General features: G+C 39.9%; 3 protein-coding genes across 3 annotated transcripts; all 3 read left to right on the top strand.

Moving 5' to 3' along the window:
* The first annotated feature begins 885 nt into the window (after positions 1-885).
* Positions 886-8,741, top strand: yif1a (Yip1 interacting factor homolog A). The gene is made up of 9 exons (XM_083980717.1): positions 886-966; positions 1,332-1,383; positions 2,894-3,138; positions 5,592-5,696; positions 6,674-6,752; positions 6,841-6,898; positions 7,003-7,158; positions 7,456-7,549; positions 7,989-8,741. Exons 2-9 carry the CDS (start codon positions 1,353-1,355, stop codon positions 8,142-8,144), a joined length of 924 nt encoding a protein of 307 aa, XP_083836843.1. The 5' UTR covers positions 886-966; positions 1,332-1,352; the 3' UTR covers positions 8,145-8,741.
* A 1,855-nt stretch (positions 8,742-10,596) lies between these two features.
* Positions 10,597-13,261, top strand: LOC310992990 (uncharacterized protein; the record flags this gene model as incomplete). Its single annotated transcript, XM_083981217.1, has 4 exons — positions 10,597-11,211; positions 11,507-11,628; positions 12,402-12,457; positions 12,909-13,261. 4 exons carry the CDS (start codon positions 10,597-10,599, stop codon positions 13,259-13,261), a joined length of 1,146 nt encoding a protein of 381 aa, XP_083837343.1.
* Positions 13,262-15,499: 2,238 nt separating this feature from the next.
* LOC310992608 (atlastin-3-like) lies at positions 15,500-25,836 on the top strand. The gene is made up of 14 exons (XM_083980705.1): positions 15,500-15,629; positions 17,282-17,505; positions 19,297-19,431; positions 19,736-19,840; positions 19,938-19,988; positions 20,599-20,655; positions 20,758-20,850; positions 21,002-21,140; positions 21,255-21,382; positions 21,478-21,534; positions 21,641-21,712; positions 22,988-23,179; positions 23,932-24,171; positions 24,768-25,836. The coding sequence occupies exons 2-14, from the start codon at positions 17,302-17,304 to the stop codon at positions 24,828-24,830; spliced, it is 1,536 nt and encodes a 511-aa protein (XP_083836831.1). The 5' UTR covers positions 15,500-15,629; positions 17,282-17,301; the 3' UTR covers positions 24,831-25,836.
* The last annotated feature ends 329 nt before the right edge of the window (positions 25,837-26,165 follow it).

Genomic DNA, 26,165 nt, shown 5'->3' on the forward strand with positions numbered 1-26,165 from the left:
CAACAAAAACCAAATCATAACCAAAACCAAAAACCAAACAAAATATATACATACTGTATATACATGAAAATAAATAATCAAATAATCATACAGAGGTTTTTAGTGATTTGTAAATCTAATGTTTTTATAAGACTGACGACCTGTCCTGGGTGTACCCCGCTTCTCGCCCGAAGTTAGCTGAGAAAGGCTCCAGCTCACTCGTGACCCTAGTGCAGGATAAGCAGCGGTATAGAAAATGAATGAATGAATAATGTTTTTATGGGCTAGCTTTTCCGTCTTTCATACCATGTAGTGCTTGAATGTAGTGGCGGATTTCTATTTTAGATCCCTGAATCCTTGGTCTTTCTGAGGACCATTTACACTTGTGAATGCAGTATTTCCCATACAAAATTAAAAGATTCAACTATTTATTTTTGTTTTCTCCTGATGTGTTTGTATTCTGTTCCTTTTTTTCATTCTTTTTCCTCACTTGTTCTGCTTTCTTTGGGAAATATTTCAATGTGGGCTTAAAAAAACTGTAGTCTACCTGCCACTGATACTTTATCAGGATGGATATTTTTGTTGTCTTTTGTGTTGAATTAGTGTGAACATATCCTTGACCTAAAGCCGTTTCTCATCATATAAGAGAATTATATAATCTTCTTTTTTTAAGTTTAATATCAGTTAAAGTTTCAAAACAAATGTCCAACTTCTAACCAGAACAAGTTAACAGCAGCATTCATTAAAAAAAAAGGTGACAAATATTTTCCACCTCCTGCTTACAGAAAGTACAGTTTACATGCAACTACTCATGGATCTATTATAATACATCCACACTGGTACTACTCCACTGTGATGAAGCACTGACATGTTTTGTGCCACGCAGGCACCGTGGACTCCAGAGCAGCCGCGGTGCATGATGGGAGGGACCAGCAGCTGTAACAGTCTGGTAGCCACGTAGCTAGCGCCCCAACGTTAGCTGTGCAGGTAAGTGCTCTACTCTAAACCTGGATATTTTCTTCACAAAGCTAATATCATTGCTCAGAAGAGCTGTGTAGACATTTATTGAACTAATATAAAGCCTGTCCTTTCACCGCGGAGTGTCTGAGTGTATATAACATGTCATGACTGATAACACCAACTTAGCTCGTCCGGCTCGGTAGCATTAAGTGTTGTGAGATAAACTGTTAACTTACTAATATCAAATCGATGCTAACTGAAAAAGTAAGTAAACTACCGTAAGTAAGTAAGTAAGTAAGTAGAGGTTTGTCTGGTTTGCTGACAGAGATGTGTGTACACACGGCGGTCAATAAGTTGAAATGTTGCTAACGTGTCATTGTTTTTATTTAAAGCTAACGTCAGCAAACGTTACAATGGACCTGCCACATCACGGGTACCGAGCAAGTGAGTATAAAGATGAATCACCACCATCTTCAGCATCACCAACAACCATTTAGCATTTAAGAAAAGTTCTGCAAAATATCCAGTCGTATTAGCAACTTCCTGTTTCTACATAAGCAAAAAACCCACACATCTTAGCTGCACTGGTGATGTAAGCTCAGCTGGCGGAGACGTGGAGAGAGCCTAACCCTCAAGTATATTTAATTTACACAACCAAAACTAAACTTTAGTATATCTTACCTTCATAATAGGTAAAATATCTCCCCCTCCCCCACTGGTACACTGTATTGTGTCAAATGTTTAGGCTCTTGAATTAAACAGTAGCATTCAACATGCACAGCATTAGTTTCCCTTACATTTATTGAACACCACATCCGTTTTAGTTAGGGTTAAAGGTATTTAGAAAAGAAAATTTAATTTGATCCCACTGTGGGTCTGAAAATTAGTGTAATAACTCATCTATCAGACGATGTAGGCCAAACTTTGTGCAAAATTCTATTTTGGAGTAAAAATTTTTGCATCAGATAATGCAGGCACACAAATTATGCGTCAGCCTGCTCACAATTCATCAGCCACTGATATTGGATCTGTCATTCGTTAATCAAACGTCTGAGACACACACACTGAGCTTGGTCTCGCCCCAAACATTGAATATCCCACCCGCAAACAGGACAAACAGTCATTTCTGAACACTTTTAAAGAGGCCGAGAGTAGTTTGCTTTTGGTTATAAAAGAGTCTCGTATTAATGTGGATGAATCTACGTTACCCACACTTGTTAATGGGTCAATTTTTGATAAATATATTGTGTATTGTGTATATTTTGATATTATTATTTAGTGGTCGACTCGCCCAGCATTTCCTAGTTTCAGTTTCCTGGACGCTGCCCGGCGGGTCATGGGAATAACGCCGCCCGATCGCTAGTTGGCATCGTTTATGGTCGGAACTACGACGGTATCTGATCGTCTTCCAACCTCTGATTTTCATTCTTGATTAATGAAAACATTCTTGGCAAATGCTTTCGCTTTTTTCCGTCTTGTGCCGGTCCAAGAATTTCACTGTGCGCGCGAGGCTCATGGGAAATGTAGTGTGAAAACACTTCACTTTCCGAAACTCCTCGTTGTCCCTTCAACCTAAAAAAATGAGTGAGCAACTGAATGGGATCTTTGTGTCACTTAAATGATGTAAATGGAAATTGCACTTTTCTGGTCTTACTGACCACTCAAAGCGCTTAACTTGCAACATTCACTCACACTCACACATAACCACAGTCACAGTACTGATCAAACAGACAACATGACATACAGTATGTTGTCCCAACACAACCTAGAGGAGCTGGGGATCAAACCACATTTCTCGTGGACAACCCACTGTACCTTCTGAGTCACATCCACCCCTTCAATGAATCATGTGATAGTAGTAAAGGTGTGTTTGTGTGTTTTTGATATTTTGGATGAGTTTAATGAAGTTAATACCAGGAAATATCATCCTCCATTTTCTCCACCTTTTCCACAGCCAAGCAGAGAGGCCGTGGAGCTAACCCCACGGGAGACTCTGTCCTGTTTGAAGACACCAGCTCTGCAGCACCGGCAATGAACAACCAGGGATACTACACTCCTGGCTACAATGTGGGAGCACCCACCAATGACATGCAAGGAGGTCCTGAGATGAACAACCTGTTCACTGACCCGATGGCCAACGCTGCAATGATGTACGGCTCCTCCATAGCCAACCAAGGAAAGGATATGATGAACAAAGAGGTGAGGAAAAGCATTTCTTTAGGCATTGTAAATAAGGTCAAGACCTACTGTATATTGAGAAATTGACACCACTTGACACAAAAAATGTCTTGGGTGATTCATATATCCTAAACACATTGTGAACAAGTTTAATTTAAAATACAGCAGTTTGCTTTACAGTAGTGAAAAGAGGGTTTTCACCTATGCAGATGGTTGTTTCTGTGCCACTGTAAAACCTAGAGAACCATGCAAATATGTTCTTTAAAGGGATAGTTCAACATTTTGGCAAATTGGCCCATTGCCATAATCCCTATATTTTTAGCAGTAGGTTTGTTACCTTCAATAGGCTTTATGCAGAGCTCCACTACTTCCTGAACATAAACAAGCTCCTTTATTTCCTGTCTTACATTATTGGACAAACTGATTATTCCAGGTGTGTCTGACCATTGTTGTGACTACTGAGTAGGGGTTGCATGACTTAAGATTTTTTAAAGTCGACTCTAATGTTATGAAAGTCGAGTCGGTGTCGACTAGTTGCTGATGACGTCATTCATATTTTTCCCATCATAACTAAAATCACAGGAGGAGGGAAATGCTTTGCAACAATCTGTATTCACTGACAACAGCTAATGCACAGACATGAGTCCACAGAACAGCAGCTTTATAAACAACAAGCTGTAAATCAGTTTGTTTTTCTGTAACATGCACTCCTATACAAGTGCAAAAGATAATACTGTAGCTACTGTCCGTTAAACAATTAGGGAGGAAAACGACACACAGGCCTCGTCACCATCACAGTCCTGCTCAGTCACAGTTTTACTCACAGTTTTTGTTTTTCCTGGTTGGTTGTTGCTGTTGTTGGTTGTTGTTGTGCGTGATGTAAAGCTGTCGATATGAGTGGAGTTTTTTTTTTTTTTTTAATTGCCGGCAGCCCGACACACTGCCCGCGGAAGCGCAGCGCCTCACAGGCGCTTGGCTGGTGTCAGGCAGCAGCTTCTCCTGCTCTCTCCGCTCCGGTCAAACATCGACCCGTCTGTAGGCTACTCAGTTTTCCACACACACAGGTCTGTCTCTAGCGCTGTATGTAGCCTATGGATGTGTGTCTTGTGTGCAGACGCAACTGACAAATATTTATAGACGGACAAGCAAACTTAATCATCGTTTATTTTATTTTGAAAATTGACCGGATTCTCTCGCCTTTTCTGTGCCCGACTTCCTGTCTGGTACGATCTCGTTCTATCCAGCTTGACGGCGCTCGTATTTTTTTTTCATTCAGCGCACTCAGCTGTTGTTTCAAGCCGCTACTCTTGTACTGTCACATGATCAGCGACTAGTCGACGTCAAGCTCAAAACGTCTGTGCAACCCCTACTACTGAGGTCAGAGTCAGACACACCTGGAATAATCAGTTGGTCCAATAATGTAAGACAGGAAATAAAGAAGCTTGTTTATGTTCAGGAAGTAGTGGAGCTGTGCATAAAGCCTATTGTCGGTGTAAGGTGTTTTTAGAACGCCCGAGCCGAGCTGCAAGCTGCTCAGAGCTACGCTACGGAGGCTCATGGGATTTTTTGGTTTCCCTCATCAAACTCATCAAATACACAATCCAACAACTCCAAATCGCTCTGGTGGACAAGTTGTGACCTGCACATTCACCACGCTATGAGATAATAACAGAACGTTACGAGACCGAGTTGTTGAGACCCGCTGATGCGTGTTCCCGTCAGGGGCAGTTTTCCGACAAGCAGTCTCTGCATTTCCCTCAAAAACAACTCTTTCCGTTATTATCTCATAGCGTGGTGAAAGTGCAGGTCACAACTTGTCCACCAGAGCGTTTTGGAGTTGTTGGATTGTGTATTTGATGAGTTTGATGATTGAAACCAAGAAATCCGATTAGCCTCTGTAGCGTAGCTCTGAGCAGCTCGCAGCTCTGCTCCGCCGTTCTAAAGATAGCTTGCAATTAAAGGTAACAAACCTACTGCTATGACTATAGGGATTATGGCAATGGGCCAGTTTGCCAAAATGTTGAACTATCCCTTTAAATAACAGTCTCTCTTCAGGACAGGAGTGCCCTGATACTTTGTCCATGTGATTTTCCAGAGCCTTTCCACAGTGAACATATTAGGTCAGAGGCTTGTCATTTTTTAGTCAACAACAGGTTTGCAGTCAAGCATGCCGTCTTCTGAGCTACTTTCTTTACCCAGTGATGATGATGAAAGAGGAATCAATTAGAGAAATGCGTCACTCGTCGACGGCAGAATAATTTATACAGATAAATAGTTCTGATGTTGCTCTGCTGGTTTGGCAATTTAGTTACGCAGGTGGTTCATAATACACACACCTTGCGTCAACCCAGAGTGATGCACAGTCCTGAGGGCAGGCACAGCCTTCTTTAAAAATGACGATGACTCATATATCATTTTCTGGCAGACTGATCCTCATTTGTCAAGTAAATGTTTGCACTTGTTCTTTCTTACAGATCAGCAGATTCATGTCTGTGAACAAGCTGAAATACTTCTTTGCCGTTGACACCAGATATGTACTGAAGAAACTTATGATTCTCATGTTCCCTTATACACATCAGGTAATCACAACCATTCATCTTGTCAGACTTTGTCCCAATGTTGACGTACAGGGCTACAAAAAACATTGAAGTCTGCATGATAAGTTCCCTTGGTATCATATTTTAACCACATATCACATTAGAACTGTGCAAACAAGATAATCAGCCACTTTATCTCCAATCCAGCTTTATTTCTGAACATTGTAAAGTGGTGATTGCCTGTGGGAATATAAACACTCTGAGCTCGGTTAATTCCCACACACTTTAACTCATTCAGATTATAAATTGAGTCATACTGTGCTCTGATAGTGTACAGACTGCACCAAACACAAACTTTCCTTACAAGAACAGGGTCACAAAGATTTTACAGCTGACCCCAAATACTACTGTATTTGCTACAACACAGTAACTACAACCATTACTATTTGGTTGTCATGTTAGTTAAAGGGGAACTATGCAAGTCCGGTCACTTTTCCGCCGTTTTTACTAACCCTCCTCTCGGCCATGTGCATTTGTTTACAACGAAGCCGGTGAGAAATCAATCAATAGAGTGGTGGATAACGTTATATATCACATACGATGTGTATATTTGTGTAGTCTTACCTGTCAAGATATTATGGATGACGGGGCGCATTTGTAGGGTTAGACGAGAGATGCGGCACTGATCTTGCAAAGTTGTTTTTCAGCCAAAAATAAGATACCTCCATTCTCCCTGTAACAAGTTACATGTCATTTATTAAACCATCACAATTACTCCAAGGCTGTTTTTAATTAGGGTCAAAATGTAAGCATAGTTAAGCTACAAATCCTGCATAGCTCCTCTTTAAGTACAGTTTAAGTCTGAAGAATCGAACAATGAATTGATCCTAATTACGAGTATCATATGTAGCCAAAGCTTGGTAGTTTTTTTGTTTATTTTTTTGCAAGATTTTTGTTGTCCTGCACAGAGCCTGTCACTCTGCTGGGCGATTCATAACGTTTTTGTGTGTTCTTGGTAGGACTGGGAAGTACGTTACCATCGGGACACCCCACTGACTCCAAGACAGGACGTGAATGCACCCGACCTTTACATACCAAGTACGTATGTTTTCCACAAATAAATCATCAGTAGAGTATTTTGAGACACCTGTATAATGTACTGTGTGATGTCATTTTTGTCTTTTAGCAATGGCTTTCATCACCTACATTTTACTCGCTGGAATGGCCCTGGGTATTCAGAAGAGGTGAGTGATTCTTTCTTCCTCATCTAATTTATTGAATATCTAACCGATGCATCTGTTTGTGTTGAATGAGTTTAATAAGGATTATGTGTCGTCCTTGTGTGAAGGTTCAGCCCTGAGGTTCTCGGTCTGTGTGCCAGCACTGCCCTCGTGTGGATCATCATCGAGGTGTTGGTGATGCTGTTGAGTTTGTACCTGCTGACTGTTCACAGTGACCTCTCAACCTTTGATCTCATTGCCTACAGTGGATACAAATATGTTGGGTAAATAGAGCTGTAAAAGTGTATTGATGATTCATTATTGACAAAACAAATGAGTGTGATGATATGGACCGCTTGTTGTGTCTGCAATAAAGATTAATAATAATAATAATAATAAGTTTGAAACCAAAGCTCATTCACCTCATTTTGTGTTGTAAATGAATAAACAAGAACAAAATAAAAGATTTAGACAACTTGATTCAGATTTAGCTCAGTGGTTGAAATTTGGTTTTGTAAATGATGGTATTTTTAAAAAGTTTGGTGTATATCAACAGCGTTAATGTTTTTCTTTTTCTCCAGGATGATCTTCACAGTGTTGTGTGGCTTATTGTTTGGCAGTGATGGATATTATGTGGCCCTTGCCTGGTCCTCGTGCGCCCTCATGTTCTTCATTGTAAGTAATTGAAATATACATTTGCATCCTCCACCACATTTATTAACTAATGTATTGATTAAACACAATTATTTCTTGCTCAGTCTTCCACAGTAAATGTGATGAGACCACTTAAATATGAAAAACATTGAACATACAAAACTGTTGTATCCCCTTTCCTTATTTATCTCAACATGAGGTCTTTGTCAACACAAAGAGAGTGGGAAACAATTTGTATGAAGTCTTGTCTCAAAGGCAACTGTGTCAGGTGACAAGCATAGGAGAAGTTATTGATCCTGGCCAATAAATAATTTCAAACACGTTGTTCTAATTGTTTTGTTTTGGCACAGGCTGAATAGGAGGTTCGTTTTTGATGCTAAACTAGCATTAGGATTAGTGTTCGATATTATTGAAGTTAGTCTGAACTGCAGGTTAATAGGTGTTTTTACTATCTCCCCAGGTCCGATCTCTAAAAATGAAGATCCTCACCTCTATCTCATCGGACTCCATGGGAACTGGAAGTGCCAAACCTCAGCTTCGCCTTTACATCACTGTGGCTACTGCAGTGTTTCAGCCAATCATTATATACTGGTTAACCTCTCACTTGGTCAGGTGACCTTAAGGCATTTCATAACCTGAAGTCCATGTGTGTTGGACGCCCCTGAAAAAATGTGGTTGTTGAGTGTTTGTACGCCTACCTTTATACACTTTTGTCAGTAAACCCGGAACATGTACAGACAGTGTTAAGCTGCCACGGTCATACAGCTTGTCGGATGGACCTGTTCATAACGTAGTTGTTGCATTAATATAACAAGAAATTGTGACTCAGAATGTCTCACTGTGGAGGACTGCTGTTTTCTGTTGTCGTGTACAGTAACACTGACAAACGCTTATTTTTGGCCACCTAACTTTGAACACAAGGGCTTTCATTGAGATTTCTTTGATCCTAACTTGGATTCAGTTTAAGTTTCATTTTATACAACTTCACTGGACGTGCTTTTTCGGTTTTTACATACACATTGTCAGACAGTACACACCACACAGACACACACATACTCAAATGATTCTAGTACCTTTTTTCTGGTATATTAATGTATCTGCATTCGCTCTCTCCTCTTGTCAATCCTTGATTTTATTTATCTTCATCGGACAAAGCATGACAATGTTTGGATTTTTGTAGAAAAAAAATAAATTTATTTAGCTTTGTGTATTCAATTTATCCTGCATGAGTTGTATCTGCCTTTAACAAACTTCTTCCATTTTGGCATGAATATTCACTTGGACTGAAGGATGAATTGATTGATTGAGACTTACTGTAGGTGGTCAAACACCTCAACCTGCAATAACATTAAAATGCTGCTTAGACCTAATGCAGCAGTTGCTAATATATAACATCTACAGGTACAGCTGTGCTGCATAATGACTATTTGTGATGCAACATTTTTCCACAACTCTTTAACTAGTAGTTCCTGTATCTCAAAGTAAAAGTATCACCTTAAGGAAAAGCGTTAGGAAAATATAATCAATCAAAAAATACCAAAATTAAAAGTGTTGATGTAACAGAACCAAAAAATATACATTTTGTCAATAGATTATAAATACAGTATTTATCAATTAATATGTATAGTAACAGTAATAACACAAGCTATAAATGTAGAGTGATGTTTGATTACTATGGGCAGTTCAATATTTAATAAAACATAATCACCGATATAATCATCTTCAGCTGTAGAGTATAATGATAACTGTCAAAATCACAAAGTACAACATTGTATTTAAAGTTTTTGAGTAAAAGTATTTAGTTACTTTCTACATGAGTATTTTTCCACTGTGGCCTTTTTTTTCTTCTTTTTTTTCTTTTGTACTAATCTGATACTTTCTCCTCTGGTAAACTAGACCATTCCCTACTTATTTACTGTACGAGGTAGTGGGTCATAACCTCTCTCTCTGAGTGTGAACATGAACGTACAGCTGTGCACTCGGGGCAGCGGGAGCGCGCACGGGGACGCGCACACCGCAGAGCGTCTTTTTCGTCTCCATGGAAACCGCGGACGGCAACACACACAGCACGGAGGAAGAGCTGGTGTCCGACTGCGACTCTTTACTTTCCAAGGCCAGGATCTCACCTTTATTAACTTTGTGGACATCTAAGAAGCTCTTGAGTTCTGTCACTATCATCGTTTTAGGTAATCTGGTGAGTAACAAGTTAATTTTTTTAGTATTATTATTTTGCAATTTGAAGCCAACAGCTGCGAGCGGGGTTACCTGTGAGGGGAAAAGGCGGCTTTCTGGACTAAATGAAACTTTATATTGTTCCGCCATTTGCCTGCTGAGCTGCTTTGTAAAGCCATGTGGCATCACATACAAACTTTACGCGCGTTGTGGGTTAAATTGTACCTGCAGTAAATTGATCAGTTGAGTTTACCAGAACAGTTAATCGATGCCAGCGGACCATCGATTACAGCTACTAAGAGCAGGGGCTTTCTGAGAGGATGCACCTGTGCATCTGGCGTCGGTGTTGAAACAAAACAGGAGAGAGAGGTGCTGCAACAGTGGACTTTGTTAGTGGATGATCATCTGAGAGGAACGGATAGCTAACATTTAACTGAATCAAGCTGCTGAGTTTTCTGGAAGGAGCCTGGGGAAAAAACATAACTGTGTTTGAATGACTTTTTGTTTTGAAAGGTAAAGTTTTGTGTACTGTGTTTCTTTGAGAGCAGTGAACAAAAATCCAAATAAGTGAATAGGAGTTTTTTTTTAATATAAAACAGGGACAATGCACAAATAAACATTCGTCTCTTAGGACAAGAAGAGATGTCTTGAGCCAGGTTAAAGCAGCATTTGTAAGAACAGAAGAAATGAAAATCATTGAGATAGTATGACAGGGTAAAAATGAAATGATGGCCATAGTATTTTAAAAATAGACAAAACAAAGTGGGAACAGATCTGACTTAAGTCTCTAATTTTCTTGAATCATTTTGTGGCAGGAGGATAAGTTTGTAATTTCTGTTTATATCTCAGCAGTGGTGCAGCTGAATGATACTGGAAGTTTCCTCCTGGAAGAAGAAATGGAGACTAGCTCTGAGACGCTGCCACCCTCGTCTCCGTGCTCCAATCCTTTAGGCCGCCCTCTGCCCTTCTCGTCCTCGCCGCAGCAGACCTGCTCCAACAACAGCCATATTTCACTCCCACTTTCACCTATTTCATTCCCCCCCTCCCCTTCCTCACTTTCTCCAGCAACGGTGGAGTCCATTAACTCTTCCTCCCCTCTTTCACACTACGCAGCATTTCAGTGCCTTCAAGGACAAAACACACAATGCCTCAGCCCTGCTAACATGTCCGACCAGGATGACCTGACCTGCCTCAGTTGGCTGCACCAGAGAGGCAACCTACTCCCACTGCAGCCCCTTCCTAAAATGACACCACTGCCTCAGCTGGAGTCGTCCACACCTGCCCGGCCTCTTTCTCCTGCCTCGTCCAAGCCACCATACTCCTTCAGCAGTCTGATTTTCATGGCAATAGAAGATTCACCGGACAGGAGGCTGCCGGTGAAGGGCATCTATGAGTGGATTGTGAACAATTTCCCCTACTACAGGACGGCCTCGGGAGGCTGGAGGAACTCTGTCAGACACAACCTGTCCCTCAGCAAGAGCTTCTGTCGCATCCAGAGGGACAAGAGCCAGGTGGGACGCGGCTCCCTGTTTCCACATTAAGAAAGGTGTTAAATTGTAGGAGAAAAAAATAGATATTCATGTCTGAAATCACTATCCCTGTGCAACACCAACTGAATCCAGATGTGCTGCTCTGTAGTGAAGTCAGCATTTAAACTGCCTACAGGGAAATTATTCTAATGCTCTCCACATGTGTTGAGGTTGTTATATGGTCTAATGTGTCAGTGTTGCTTAAGACTAACAGCTTTGCATTGGTTGTTGTTGTTGTTGTTTCAGCCTTTCAAGTAGTTTTGTATTATTGTTTCAGTCGGTGGGGAAGGGATCGCTGTGGTGCGTCTGTCCAGACTATCGGCCTGCGCTCCTGGAGGTGCTGAGGAAGACCCACAGTTATCACAGCACCAGCAGCTATCTGATAAACAAGCCTGGACTGTGAGTATAGTCACACAGGTTAAGTGTTCATTATCAATGATTTTTATCTACAAGTAATTCCATAAATTTGAAGTTTAAAAAATGCCTATTATGTTTAAGTGATAATTGAAATTAAATGCAGTATGTATTTAATAAAGGAAAAGAAGGCAGTATCTTGCATCCGGTTTAACTGTATTGTCTTCATGACTAAGATCACAAATTGAGATGCATTTTTCTGTTTATTGACCTAATAGGTCAATCAATCAATCACTGGGAAATATTAGTAGTACAATTAGGTGAATACATACAAATCAAACAATTTCAGAACAGTTCTGACAATTAGTGAAGTCGCTGTCACATTACAAAACTTCTAAAATTAGAGAATTTGCTGCTTTTTCAAATAAAAAATCTAAATCAAACATAATGTATTTAGATTTTGGTCTTTTGGTGAGAGGACACAATCGAAAAACTTAACTGCAGTGGGCATCCATTGCTCTTTTTGGTTTTAACAGACAAAGGTGACTGATTAGTTTATGATAAAAACAGAAGAACAAAAACAACCATTAGGTGCAGTCCACCTAAATGGTCTGTTTCTGTTCATACACTGCATTTTTCTGGATCGCTTTGTGGCCGCAGCTGTTAAATATGTTTTTCCTGTAGCGGGTGAAGTGCTTCTGAATAATTTTACATGTTAATGACACTGTAGGAGAGTGAGGTGTATTTTTAATACACAGACATTATTCATTTTAGATTGTATGTAGTTGTCTAAGTATCTGCTGTCATGTTGTGTACAGGTTGGAAGGAGCTGACTATGGGATGCCTGCAGTGTGCGACAATATAGAAATCTCAGGTTTGTGCTCATTTTACATGATTACCACATTCATATATTTTTTGCCTCCACGTGATTTTCTTAAGGTCTGCAATATAATTCATCAATAGAGTAACAGCAGCTATCGGTGACACGTTTATTACCTGCAGCTTTTCTCCGTCCCTGCGGCTTTCTCAGCATGTTACATTGTTCCTGTGTTGGGGTTCAGTTGTCACGGCAACGGCCTTGCATTACCGTGGCAACCCGGCAATCGTCTAGCTTAGTGTCCTTTATGTCCCTTTTCGTTTTATTTCCAAGCCGATGCACAATATTTGGTCCAAGTGGTCGTTCAGTCAGTTATTAATATTTATGTCGACGCTTGTGACTCATATTTCTGTTTGTTTGTTATTGAGACCCTCATCACCTACTCTTATACTTTACCACTGTACTTTTCAACACCTTGACCTGATATCTTTTTCTACTTCTTCTACAGACTCACTTTCGCACACCCTCCTCCTCTCCACCACCTCACCGCAAACACTGACCACCGATAATCCGACCTTTGCTGAAAACCCGCCGTGCCCTTTGACGCCGGATCACGAGGAGCTTGTCACCATGGAGTCAGTTGAATACCAGCAGGAGGAGGTCAGCGAGGAGATGGAGAAAGACCCCCTGTCGGACAGCGGGTACATCGAGTTACACTACTACCAGTCCAACCAGTACCAGTACCTGGTGCTGCCGGGCGACACCGAGCTGGACCTGGAGACTGTGGAGATCCTTCAGCTGGATGCTGAGGCCCAGGAGGCTGCTGGGTCGCTGCTAGACTTGGCAGGCGGTGGATATTGATTTCATTTCCCATTTGATAATCACAACTGATGCAATGCTTCAATCAAACAACTCCACAAAGCAACTAAAATTGGATTTTATGTTGCTTTATGTCAGTGGAGCGATGATGTTTGGTAACTCGGCTGCCGACACTGCCCTAAGGCTTGTGTATTGTTGTGTACGTAGATTACAATTTAGATTAACTTCATTGGTGGACTAACAAAACTATGGATCATATTTCATGTATTCAGGCACTTTTAGCTCAGAAGCTGAATTTACCACCATACCATGCCATATGAGAAAAACCTGGACAAAGGCTTGAGAGTGTAACGTTGAGCTGAGATACCTGGACAAAAATTATACTCTATATTGAGATTTTTAGATAAAGAGTAAGTATTAATGGAGTACACTCTTCAGTACAATGAGTTTTTATGGTTTTAAAGCTCTAACTTTTAAACAGATCAAGTTCATTCTCAGGGGTGGAAGGAGTGCATTTGTTCCAACTTAAGGGGAAATACTGTTTCATTATTGAAATATATAAGTTAATTTGGATGTATACAGTGTTGGAAATCTGTGGAGAAATACTTTGAGCAGCACACTGACTCACATCTGCACTGTAACTATTTCAATATGAACACGTCTGACCGACCAATTGTTCTGCATTTCTTCCAATTGGTAACCACCTTTTCTTCACAAGAATGTTTTTAGGCCTTCTTGTGAGAAAAACAAACCAAAACAACCTTAAGGTTGAATGTTGCTCCTTGGCACTGTTCGTTCTGAAAATGTTGTCTGTAGTTGTGTGTAACACCTATTAAAAACACTTTAATTTATAATGTAGTTCCAATTGTAAATTGTACTCAAAAAGGAAAAGCACTACTCAGTTACAATAATATAAGTACTTCCAATTTAATATCTTATTAGTTTCTTCACATCCATTGTCATTCTTCAGATGTTCGCTACAGTTGATTTTATGTTCATGACATTATGTTACTGAGTCTCCCTGAATGTTTTTAGTTTTATGTGAAATTGAAAACCTGGGTATGATCTTGTAAGCTAAGCTAAGCTGCCGTTCAATCAGGAATAGTGTGGAATTTTGAGTTAAAATGTTCAATGAACTCACTGCCATTTAAACCATCTTATATTTCAGGATGCACCTAATTGCTGTTTGTAAATTGTATGTTTTTCAAATACTCTAGATTTTGTACTCTCACAAATAAAATCTGTCTTGCTGTTATTGTGAAATGAAATGACGTGATTTTATGTTAGAACAATATTATCATTGTGATAGCACTGCAGCCCACCACAGCGTTAGGGCTGGTAAGGTCAGGGGGTGTTTCGGCCAGACAATCAGTTTTGGTTTTTGCATTTTCTTGTTAGAAAGCTAAAAAAAAAAAAAAGAAAGAAAGAAAAGAAAAAATAGGACAAAAATGACAACACAAACATGAAAACCAACACTGAAATGTAAAAAGAGTACAAAACAAAAGACAACAATAAAGATTCCTAACCACTTTTAAGTAGGTCTAAACTGCTTCTTACTGAACGATTATTTTCAGCCCATTGAAAACTGTTGCAGTGTGTGTTTGAGAGTAGATAGATAGATAGATAGACAGATAGATAGATAGATAGATAGATAGATAGATAGATAGATAGATAGATAGATAGATAGATAGATAGATAGATCTTTATTCACCTCGATGGAAATTCTAATGCCTGGTTGCTCCAAAAGGAAATGAGCAAATATGTGATAAAATATCATAGAATGTCTAAAGCAATAAAAAAAAAAAAAAAAAAATATATATATATATATATATATATACTCTACTAGTGCAAAAGGAACAGCCTAAACATAATTTAAATACAGTGCCACCCTGCATGGATGAGTGGGTGAAGCCAGTTGTTGCTGTTCAGAGTGTTTTCATCATTAGATGGCGTGACACTCGCGGGGTGTGGGAGTAAATAAGTCTACTAGATACTTACATGATATATCACAAACAAGAAATACGTCGCTAAGCTACGATTTCCCCTGAGAGATTTGATTTTTGATTTGTTTACATGTAAAACCCCTACTTTACATTACCTGGCAGGTACTTCCGCATTCGTAACGTCACACCAAAGATCCTTGAGATACACCCCCCCAAAACTTGGCATGATGGGTATTGTAGTTCATTGGTAGACTTAAATACGTAATGGAAATCGGCGGGGGAAACCACATTACGACTACATTTCCCCGAATGCAACGCGCGGGCTGTCAACGGAAGCGTAAAATTTCGTGTAGGAAAAAAAAAAGTTCTTACAGTTTGTCTTCATGCCAGTGGAGAAAAGTTAGTTAAGTTTCAGTTGTTTGTCGACTCTCACGAGGTTGTGTTGAAGCTGTTTGAAGACACCACAGGTAAAAAACGACACCGCTGAGGAGCTGTTAGCGCTGCGAGAGGAGCTTTTTATAATCAGCTTGTTCTGCGTAAACAGTTGTAATGATTTCTGCAGCTAACGACGCTGACATGTTTGGTTTCCTACAGTTTTTATTTGAGTGCAGGCTGGCACACAGAGCTGTTAGCCAACAAGTCAACGGATATGGGCGTTAGCTCTCGAAATTGGCTATATTTTGTGTTTGTATGTGTGTGTGTGTGTCTTTTAATATGTACCAATACAGAGAGCTGCTTGGATTAGCTTCCCTGGTGCCAGTGCTGCTGCCATCGTAGCCAACTGCGTAAAGTGGCAGCTACTGCCCGCAGCGATGATGTAAACTATAGATTAGGCACTTTACTTTACTTTAAAGTGTAGTTTGTACAGTTTCTCACAACAAAATGTGTGTATAGTACAAGACATGTTGTGGTCTCATAGCTGCTCAACCCGATCTTGGACACTCACTGAAGAGAAATGCCAGGCACGCCGTACCTCTGATTGCCACACCTCTGAGGTGCTGAGTTATTTCTTTTCGAGAGTATAAAGGCTACAGAACGAGCTTTGGGTTCAATAATCACTCCCTGAGCTGCTGCTGAAGCAACTCCCCTGTGTTACTCATCATGGGAGAGAGAGAGAGAGATCCTCCTCAGACAGCAGCAGCAGCAGCAGCAACAATGAATTCCTTTGAAGCAGCAGAGATGAGCAATGTGTTGGAGAGCTTCCAGCATCTAGTGGCTGGAGGCAAAGCAGCATGACACCCATGAGAGCATCCCAGAGCAGGGTTGACTGACACGGAGCTAAATATTGTCTCCTGAAGCAATAAGTGCATGTCTGATTGTTGTCAAGTATGTGAACAGCTGTGTGATTAACATACATTCTTGCATGTGTGTGAAGGTGAAAAGGATGTAATGGCATTGTTCAGTGAGGTTGTACTTCCCTAAGGCCTTTAAATTATGGCTGCTATCATATTGAAAAATGTACTCTAGCCATAAGTTTTCTTCTACTATTTTTTTTTTTTACTTTTTTTTCATTATTTTCAGTATCGTCGTGTATTCAGCCTAACACAATGCATTTGAATTGGCTTGATCAGCTAAGGGATGACGAAGGAAGAAGTTCTTTTGATGTAATAACACAAGCTTGTTTAACAGCTGAAGATAAAACTTTAGGGGAATGATTTTGTGCTTTAAGTTTTTTAATTTACATTTCATGTCAAGAATTCATTATTTCCCAGGAATTGTTGCTTTTCTGTGCTTAATGTCATCGTAAATTAGTGTTTGTGTTTGGATGTGGACTGTTAATTATCTCTTTAGTTAGTTATAGACTACACACACACACACAACAAAAAATGAAATAATACAAGTAAATGGGCTCTATGCACAGCTCCACCACTTCCTGAATTTAAGGCAGGTCCTTCATTTCCCTTTCTTACATTATTGGACAAACTGATTAATCCAGGTGTGTCTGACCATTGTGACTACTCAGACACACCTGGATTAATCAGTGTGTCCAATAATGTAAGACAGGAAATGAAGGACCTGCCTTAAATTCAGGAAGTGGTGGAGCTGTGCATAGAGCCCATTAGTTGTAGCTCTAAAATGCTCAGTATCAGACTGATGTTTCTGTGTGTGCTTCCCTCAGGGACCAGTACCTCCTGAAGGATGAGCGGGAAACCAGGCGCAGTTCAGATTGTCACAGTGAATAAGGAGGATCACTCCTTTGAGTTGAACACGGAGGCTCTGGCCAAGGTGCTGCTGGCTCCTGAGGTCCGAGACAAACATGTGGTGGTGCTGTCGGTGGCGGGAGCCTTCAGGAAGGGAAAGAGCTTCCTGCTGGACTTCATGCTCCGCTACATGTATAGAGAGGTGAGTCTCACTGTAACATGATCAGTCTCGCTTACCACCGCTCATTATATCTGTCCACTGAGAGGCCGTCATGTTGACTTGAGCTGGAACAAGACTTCTACGACTAATCAACAGATAATTAATCTGCAACAGTTTTGTTAATAGATTTATTTATATATAGACAGATTTATTTATTTGTTTTAAGGGGGGACACTACAGGTGAATAGGGTAAACGTTTTAACTAACACATATCACAATGAAACTTTCCATGTTTATCACTTACAAGACAAATATTTTTGTATTACAAGTTTTGTCAAATGTTATGTTTAAATGTGTAAAAGAGGCAATATCTAATGAAATATGTGCTAATTTGCATACATTTCCAGAACCTAAATCTGAACAATGGATAAAGCCCCTTTCAAAATGTTTTATTCTGTTGACATATTAGAGTCAGAAGTTTTTACAGAGGGGATTTTGGATATTAGACTTTGGACTTTAGACCTTTATTGTCCCTCTAGGGAAATTGTTTTTCACATGACCATTTCTTCACATTTCGTTTCACCAGACACATACAAACACACACAGATTACAACACATTGCAAGAATGGTCTGTGCTGTCGCAGCTGTCTCTTTTTATCACTCTGTAAATGAGAAAATACTGTCACCAGCCCTAAAAAAAAAAATCAAATTTCACCATGTTTTTAGGAATAAAATGTTGTATAAATCAGGCTTTGAATGATATTTCACCAATCCCCTTTGTAAAAACCTTCAGCATATACAGTAGACAGGAATGAAACTGGAAGGTTTGGTGCCTGTAAGTGCTGCTGAAGTGGAGATTTCATGCTCAGAGTCTGAGGAAAAACTCATTTTGAGAAAACAGCCTTTGAAGATTTGTACTGTAAAATTCCATAGATTGTTAATGTAAATTGTACTTTTACGATTTGTTGCGGATACGGCGGAAATGACAATTGTTGTTGTGACAAATGACAAATGTAATTGTTCAGGAGAGAGAGATCTTTACAATGATACCTGACATGACATGGGTAAGACAACAGTAGCTGTTAACTTTTGGTGAATTTAGGAGAAATCTACTGACGAAAGAGACAAAATGAAGTAAAATAAAAACACCTTAATGTGGATTTTCTACCATTTATTTCCACTTTTCTGATTACTGAATACATAATACATGTTAAGGAAGAAAAATAGCCCAAAATCTCAAAATTGATCAGTGCATGAAAAAACAGTGTTTTTGCCTGTAGTGTCTCGCCTTAAAAACAATAAAGGGAGGTCACAGCAGGTCTTACTGTCTAGTTCATCCTGTTGTGTTTAAGGAGACTGGAACAATAGTCTGTGACTGACTGCAGTGTATGTGAATAAGCAGTCGTACAACATGCAAACCCATCCCTGCTTCAAAATTTGAACGAACCAGTTCATTAAACTGAGAATTAAAATAAAGACCAATGCAAGGCCTCTGTTTGTTTAATTTTCTGTACGTGGGTTGTAAGCTTCATTGATAATTAACAAATCTCCTTTATTTAGATAGTTTGCTCCATCCCGTATAAAGAAAAGCCAACAGTGGCGTAATTATGACCAGATAGGTTACACTGCATTTTGTATTTTTTGTTTTGTTTTGTAAATTCTGTGTAAATGAGAACTTACGGTTTAGGTTAAAATGCCGGCTGCTGCTGGTGTATAACAAGACAGGACAAGACATGTTTAAAAAAATTGAATAAGCCTGAACACGTAGGTATACTCTAGTTTCACCACATTAGGCCTGTCCTTGAAAAAAAGTGTAAATTGTTTTTTTTCCAGGGAGATGAAAACTGGCTGGGAAGCGATGACGAGCCACTGACTGGATTTTCTTGGAGAGGAGGTTCAGAGCCAGAGACAACGGGCATCCAGCTGTGGAGCGAAGTCTTCCTTGTGCCAAAGGACGATGGCACAGAGGTACACACACGTTTTTATTTAAATGGGTTAAATAAAACCCATAAAACACTGTTTCATGGAAAAGAATCATATTGTAAGAGCTAATTATATTATGACACTTTAAGACCATACCGATATAGATCCCCTTGGGTCTGAAATAAAGAAATGAATATCACTTTTGCGGGTATTCTCTTAGAAATGTTTTTACAAATTGAATGCTCACAAAATATTGATTGACAGAGTGTACATCCAATAAACCACTCTAACTATACAACAACTGAAACCAGTGGCGTCATGGTTCACGTCTGCCTCTCTGCTGCTGCAGGTTGCCGTGGTGTTGATGGACACTCAAGGAGCATTTGATAATCAATCCACGGTGAAGGACTGTGCCACCATCTTTGCCCTCAGCACCATGACGAGCTCCATTCAGGTGACTGATTTCCTCTGGTTGTGAACTTGTGACAGATTCAATATCTTATCAATACTCTTGTAATCCACACTTAAACAGTTTCTGTTTTGTTTTTTAGATCTACAATCTGTCACAGAACATTCAAGAAGACGACCTGCAGCAGCTACAGGTCTGTTCACATTAGCAAGAGTTCACATGATGATATCAGCAGGTGTTTTGATGTTTAAACATTCAAGGAGAACAGTAATTTTCATCCCTTATGATTTACTCTTAAATAATGATAATAATAATACATTTTATTTGTAAGCGCTTTTACAAATGCTCAAAGACACTTACGCTTTAAAAATCATAAAATAGAGTAAAGTCAGAATGAAATATAATTAAAAACAGCAATAAAACTTTATCAAACACACAAAATTATATATTAAAAGCTAATTTTAAAAGGTGAGTTTTGAGCATGGTCTTGAATGTTGGGAGGTTTTGATTTGATTTGATTTGAAAATCTTTAATGTCCCCAGAGGGCAAATTGGTTTGCAGCAAAAGTTCAGAGTCAGACACAGTAAGATCTCACATAAATAATACAATAAATACAAAATCATCACAAATTACAGTAGAGGTGTGTTGTGTGGATACGGATGGGTTTGGGGAGTTCCAGAGGGAGGGGGCAGCGATTTCAGAGATTTCTTAATTTTCAAAGACGCATGCTATGAAATATAAAACTCGTAAAGCTTTTTGCATGTCAGTATTAATTTTGCAAAATGTGTGGCTCCTCCTCGCAGCTGTTTACGGAGTATGGTCGACTTGCTATGGACGAAATCTTTCAGAAACCCTTCCAGGTGAGGAAAAACCACAAAAATGTGAAGTACTGTTGATGGACAATGATGTTGGACATGTATTTATGATCTTTTGTCTTTAACATCTGCCCATTCCTTCCACAGTCTTTGATGTTCCTAATCAGGGATTGGAGCTTTCCTTATGAATACGCCTACGGGTTCAAAGGAGGGAACGAATTCCTTGATAAACGGTTACAGGTACACACGAGGACTTGATGATTTGGCATAAAAAGTGTAATAAATATACTTTGACTTCAGATGAGGAAACAAATGTTCAAATATGCACAGCGTTATCATAAATCCTGTGTTCTAAGTTTAGGATTTTATCTCCTTGTCTTGATTTTCAAAGGTTAAGGAGGCCCAGCATGAGGAGCTGCAAACAGTGAGGGAGCACATCCATTCATGCTTCACCAAAATCTCCTGCTTCTTGTTGCCGCACCCTGGGTTGAAGGTTGCCACCCACCCGTCGTTTAAGGGACAACTTAACGGTAAAGTCGCCTCGGTGTCCATGCTGTCGTCCTCTGTTTAGGCTCAGTGGCAGAATGTGCAATACACTGAGCGTTGTTCTGTTTTGTTTTATTTTTTTATATCTACTGTCTCAGATGTGGCACCAGACTTCACAGAGCAGCTGCAGAGTCTGATTCCCAAACTGCTGCGACCGGATCATCTGGCCGAGAAAGAAATAAACGGAAACAAAGTCACCTGCATGGGCCTGCTCGAGTTCTTCAAGGTAACGCCATCTTCATCTGTGTGTTCCTGCTGAAGCTTAATCAGTTTTCTACAGGAAACCTGACACAGTCTTTGCGTCTTCTTGTGCTTTGCCAGGCTTACATCAAGATTTACCAGGGAGAAGACCTACCACAGCCAAAGACTATGCTCATGGTATGTAGATTCACATTTGTTGTCCTGCAGGGTTATTATAATATTGACTTGTTATGTGTGTGTTTGTTTTTTTCATGTTTTAACGTATCCCTGTGTGTCTCACCAGGCTACAGCAGAGGCCAACAACCTTGCAGCTGTGGCAGCAGCCAAAGATCAGTATTACAAGAACATGGAGAAGGTGAGTTCACTGAAACTCTACTCTGGTGTTGTTGGCATCATCACAAGAGTTTGTTTTCCCCAGTTTGTACTTAACTTTGTACTGTACAGTTTGTTTCTCCTTTAATCCACATAGAAAGAATGGATCACCCTAATTTATAATGTGTTAATTAGGAAGACGGATTAGAAACTTTTTTGGGGGGGGCAAACCACATAAAGATTGTTTCTACCAACTAGAACAGATTCCTTTATTCTGTTGCAAGCATAACTTTAAACTGTGAGTCAATACACCAGACACCACACTGAGTGACGGATAAGTAACAACTGGTATTTTGGTGATAGACGACTGTCAAAATCCCTGAGTAACGTCCTGGATCAAAACAAAAATGGACGGCAACCAGTAGTTTGCATTTTTATATGCTGTGTCATTTGAGCCGCAGAGGCCAAAAAAAGAAGTTAAAAAAAGGAAAAAAGTACTGCATTTTGGTGAGATGCTTTACTTTAGTTTTCTCTTACACCTCAAAAAACAATGTGTTTGCCATTCTTTTTCTTTTATTTATTGGTTCTCTGTTGGATTCAAACATGTTTTAAAAAACTGTTTAAAGGAATGATTCACCAAAAAATGAAATTCACCCTCATGCTGCATCTGGAGACCCTGGACAGGGGTTCGTAGTCCAACGAAATCCTTATATGAGAGTCAATAGAGCCCGACACAAAATCGTCCATAAAACTACACAAAGACCTTGTAATCTTCCTCCTTACTGCTCGATCGCTGCAATCCAAGTGTCCTGAAGGGATATAGTCCAGAGTTTACTCGAAACAACTGTTTAGGCTGTAAAAATGTCCTAAATGACGTTGTTTCGAGTAAACTCTGGACTATATCCCTTCAGGACACTTGGATAGCAGCGGACGAGCAGTATGGAGGATGGAGAATATTACAAGGTTTTTGTGTAGTTTTATGGACTTTTTTGTGTGTCGGGCGCTATTGACTCTCGTATAAGGATTTTGTTGGACCACGAACCCCCCTCCCGGGTCTCAATAATGACTGAATTTCATTTTTTGGTGAACTATGCCTTTAAGAACAAGCAGCAGAGGCTTGATATCCAGATACAAGATTAAATTGACTAATAAATAAACATGCCATGCTATACATGATGTTATCTGCTAAAACTGTCAACACACCCTCGTCCAACATGGCCCGATAAGTTTTCACACCCTGATCATATTTACAGTCGGTTCAACAGTGGCGATATGTGTGTTCTCCATTTTAAGCCTCTTTTCTTTTGTCTTTTCTAAGGTGTGTGGAGGAGACCTTCCCTACGTGTCTCCCGAGTCTCTGGAGGAGAAGCATCACTTTTTCTCCCGAGAGGCTCTGCACGCCTTCTCGTCCACGAAGAAGATGGGCGGACAGGAGTTCTGTGATCGTTACCAAGCGCAGCTGGAGAAGGAGCTGGATGAGATGTGGCAGTCGTTCTGCAAGCACAATGAGGTAAAAGACTACGCCAAAATATAACATTCAAACTCTTTATTTGCTATTTTGTCTTAACAAGTTAATCATTTAACATTTAAAGGGATTTAAAGGGCAAATTGTCCCATTGCCATAATCGCTATAGTGTTAGAAGTAGGTTCGTTGCTTTTATTTGTCAGTGCAAGCTATTTTTAGAACGGCGGAGCAGAGCCGAGAGCTGCTCAGAGCTACGCTACGGAGGCTAATGGGATTTCTTGGTTTCCCTCATCAAACTCATCAAATACACAATCCAACAACTCCAAAACGCTCTGGTGGACAAGTTGGGACCTGCACATTCACCACGCTATGAGATAATAACAGAACGTTACCAGACAGAGTTGTTTTAGAGGTAAATTCATGCAAAACCGCTGATGCGGGTTGCCTTCAGGGACAGTTTTTCAGCAAGCTGTCTCTGCATTTACCCCTAAAACAACTCTGTCTCATAACGTTCTGTTATTATCTCATAGCGTGATGAATGTGCAGGTCACAACGTGTCCACCAGAGCGTTTTGGAGTTGTTGGATTGTGTATTTGATGAGTTTGATGAGGGAAACCAAGAAATCCCATGAGCCTCCGTAGCCGTAGCTCTGAGCAGCTTGCGGCTCTGCTCCGCCACGAACCTACTCCTAAGACTATAGGGATCAAAATGTTGAACTATCCCTTTAACAGTATTTTGTATGGTGGCGAGATCACTGGATTGTTTCTAACCATCAGTTTATCTCTCTGTTGTCAAAGTCAAAAAATCTCTTCAGCGCCTTCCGGACCCCCGCGGTGCTGTTTGCGTTGGTGTGCCTCCTCTACGTGCTGTCGGGCATCTTCCTCTTCATCGGCCTGTCCACCTTCGCCTTGGTGTGTGACTGCACTCTGGGTGTGGTCATGATGTCCATGCTGACGTGGGCCTTCATCCGCTACTCCGGCCGGTACCACTCCGTAGGAGGGGCCATTGACCAGGCTGCAGGAGTCGTCCTGGAGCAGGTGAGACCCGTTTGTGTTGACTCATGATTGTCTTAATCTGTATGGGTGTCACAGCTCTCAGTTTGACATTGCAGTAAAAATTGGTTTTCTTAGCAGGAATCCATTGAAGCCACTAGAGGGGGCTCTGGTGTTTGAAAGAAGGACAAACAGATTTCAGCAGAATAACAGAAGTTATTCTAGTTTTTGAGTCAGGTGCTAAAAACAGCTGAAGAAAGTCAACCTATTTATTTTTCTGCATTCAAGGGCAGCTGGAGGAATATCCTGTTTTAAAAATGCATCACATAACATAGAGACATTCAAGTCATTACATTCTTAATCATATTTTTATTCACCTTTATTCGATAAAACATAAATTATAAATGTATTGGTTGGGTTTCTCCTCAACAGAGAGTATAAAAGTTCTTGATTATGTACAAAAAAACAGAAGTGGTGTGGATTGATCGACCACACTCGTGCTGGCACTAAAGTTAAAAATATGAGCGATTTCAATGAATTCACCACAAACTAAAAAAAGCTGGAGTCAGCAAATGTTGCAAGATGCACTTCACACAATACAGAGTCAAACCAAATGTCTCTTCCTTTCTTTCTGCTTTTAGGCGACGGTGGTGTTGAACAAGTCGAGAGGAGCAAGCCCCACTGACAAGATGAAATCCAGTTAGAGGACCTCTGGACCTTCGTAATCTCGATGCAATGCAACCAGCATACAACACAAGCACACATTCAGCACTAAAGCCTTATCATGCCTCTCACTGGAGCAAACGTGCAGCTAAACCACATTGGCAACCAGCTACAAATACGAAGCCAGTTCACCAGCATCTCCTATTATGCACGTTTCTCTGCCTTTCTAAGGTCCAGACTTGTATAAAAGTGAGGCAGGGCGTTAAACCATTCCCAGATCATCCACACTTCAAATTGACACTGCCATTTTACAGTTTTATAATCGGTCTAAAGAGATGAGTCACTGTTTACTTTTAATCTTAAAAAAACAAAACACTTTTTTCCTCTATCTCAGCTCAAGTCATCTTATGTGGCTGTATATTGTTCAGACAGGATTAGTCAGGGTGCTTTTCAAACAAAGCTTTTGCATTATATCTTAAATAACTATCTTAAAAATAGCTTTATAGCTTATACATTTATACATATTTCTTTGTTGCTATATTTTTTTTTACTTATTGGCCTTCGACATTCCACTCACTTTGTAGATTTGCTTTATATTTGATATAAACATAAACTAGCTTTACCTACTTTGACAGGAGATGAGGATAAGCACTTTCTAGGAAGCTGCATGTTGTGGGAGTTTAGTTGTTTCAGCTGCTTTGCCATTTACTCCTTGACGGAAACATGTTACACTTTGTAGATTTTGATACTATGTAATGGACTCTTCTAGAGAAATTATATATATATATATACCAACGTATGTTCTGCAAAACTTTCCAACTCCAAAGATAAGAGATTCTTGTAAGAGTCAAAGGTGTTAACCACCCCAGCACAATAAAACTAGCAACTAGTCAGCCAAAGAGGCCGTTTGTGTATAAATTATACTTTGACCTTGCACTCCTGTCACTTCAGACATCAGCAGACATACACTTAGGTACAGCCTGCTGGGTAAACAGGAGAGATTTAGCAAAAAAAGAAAAAATAGAAATGCCAAAAAATAATAATAAATTCAAACATTGCAACGTTGAACAAGTGCAACAAGTAACAAGCACAATACTCAAATAGACCAAAACATGAAGGAAACAAGAAGTAGAGCCTGACAGTTGGTAGGACTGTGTTGTGTCTCTCCATGCTTTTTGTACCTGCAGTTCTCAAAAGTTTACAGCACTTATTGTTACTGATTATTTTCACATTTGATTGTTCTAAAAAAAAAAATCTTTAACATGCTGTTGTCTTAGTATGTTTGCACGTCAGAAATTGTTTTTCTCTTAGCAACCTTTGTGAAAGCACTATTGTGTGAACACCACCACTGTTAGGCAGCGTGTAAAGCTGTTCTT

This window comes from Trachurus trachurus (assembly GCF_905171665.1).
Source record: "Trachurus trachurus genome assembly, chromosome: 10".
NCBI lineage: Eukaryota > Metazoa > Chordata > Actinopteri > Carangiformes > Carangidae > Trachurus > Trachurus trachurus.

Coding starts and splice junctions, on each gene's coding strand:
- yif1a (XM_083980717.1), top strand. CDS start 1,353: ATGGACCTGCCACATCACGGGTACCGAGCAA. Junction 1,384..2,893: donor ACATCACGGGTACCGAGCAA/GTGAGTATAAAG, acceptor CCTTTTCCACAG/CCAAGCAGAGAGGCCGTGGA. Junction 6,899..7,002: donor GCCCTGGGTATTCAGAAGAG/GTGAGTGATTCT, acceptor CCTTGTGTGAAG/GTTCAGCCCTGAGGTTCTCG.
- LOC310992608 (XM_083980705.1), top strand. CDS start 17,302: ATGAGCGGGAAACCAGGCGCAGTTCAGATTGTCACAGTGAATAAGGAG. Junction 19,432..19,735: donor CAAAGGACGATGGCACAGAG/GTACACACACGT, acceptor CTGCTGCTGCAG/GTTGCCGTGGTGTTGATGGA. Junction 24,172..24,767: donor CAGGAGTCGTCCTGGAGCAG/GTGAGACCCGTT, acceptor TTCTGCTTTTAG/GCGACGGTGGTGTTGAACAA.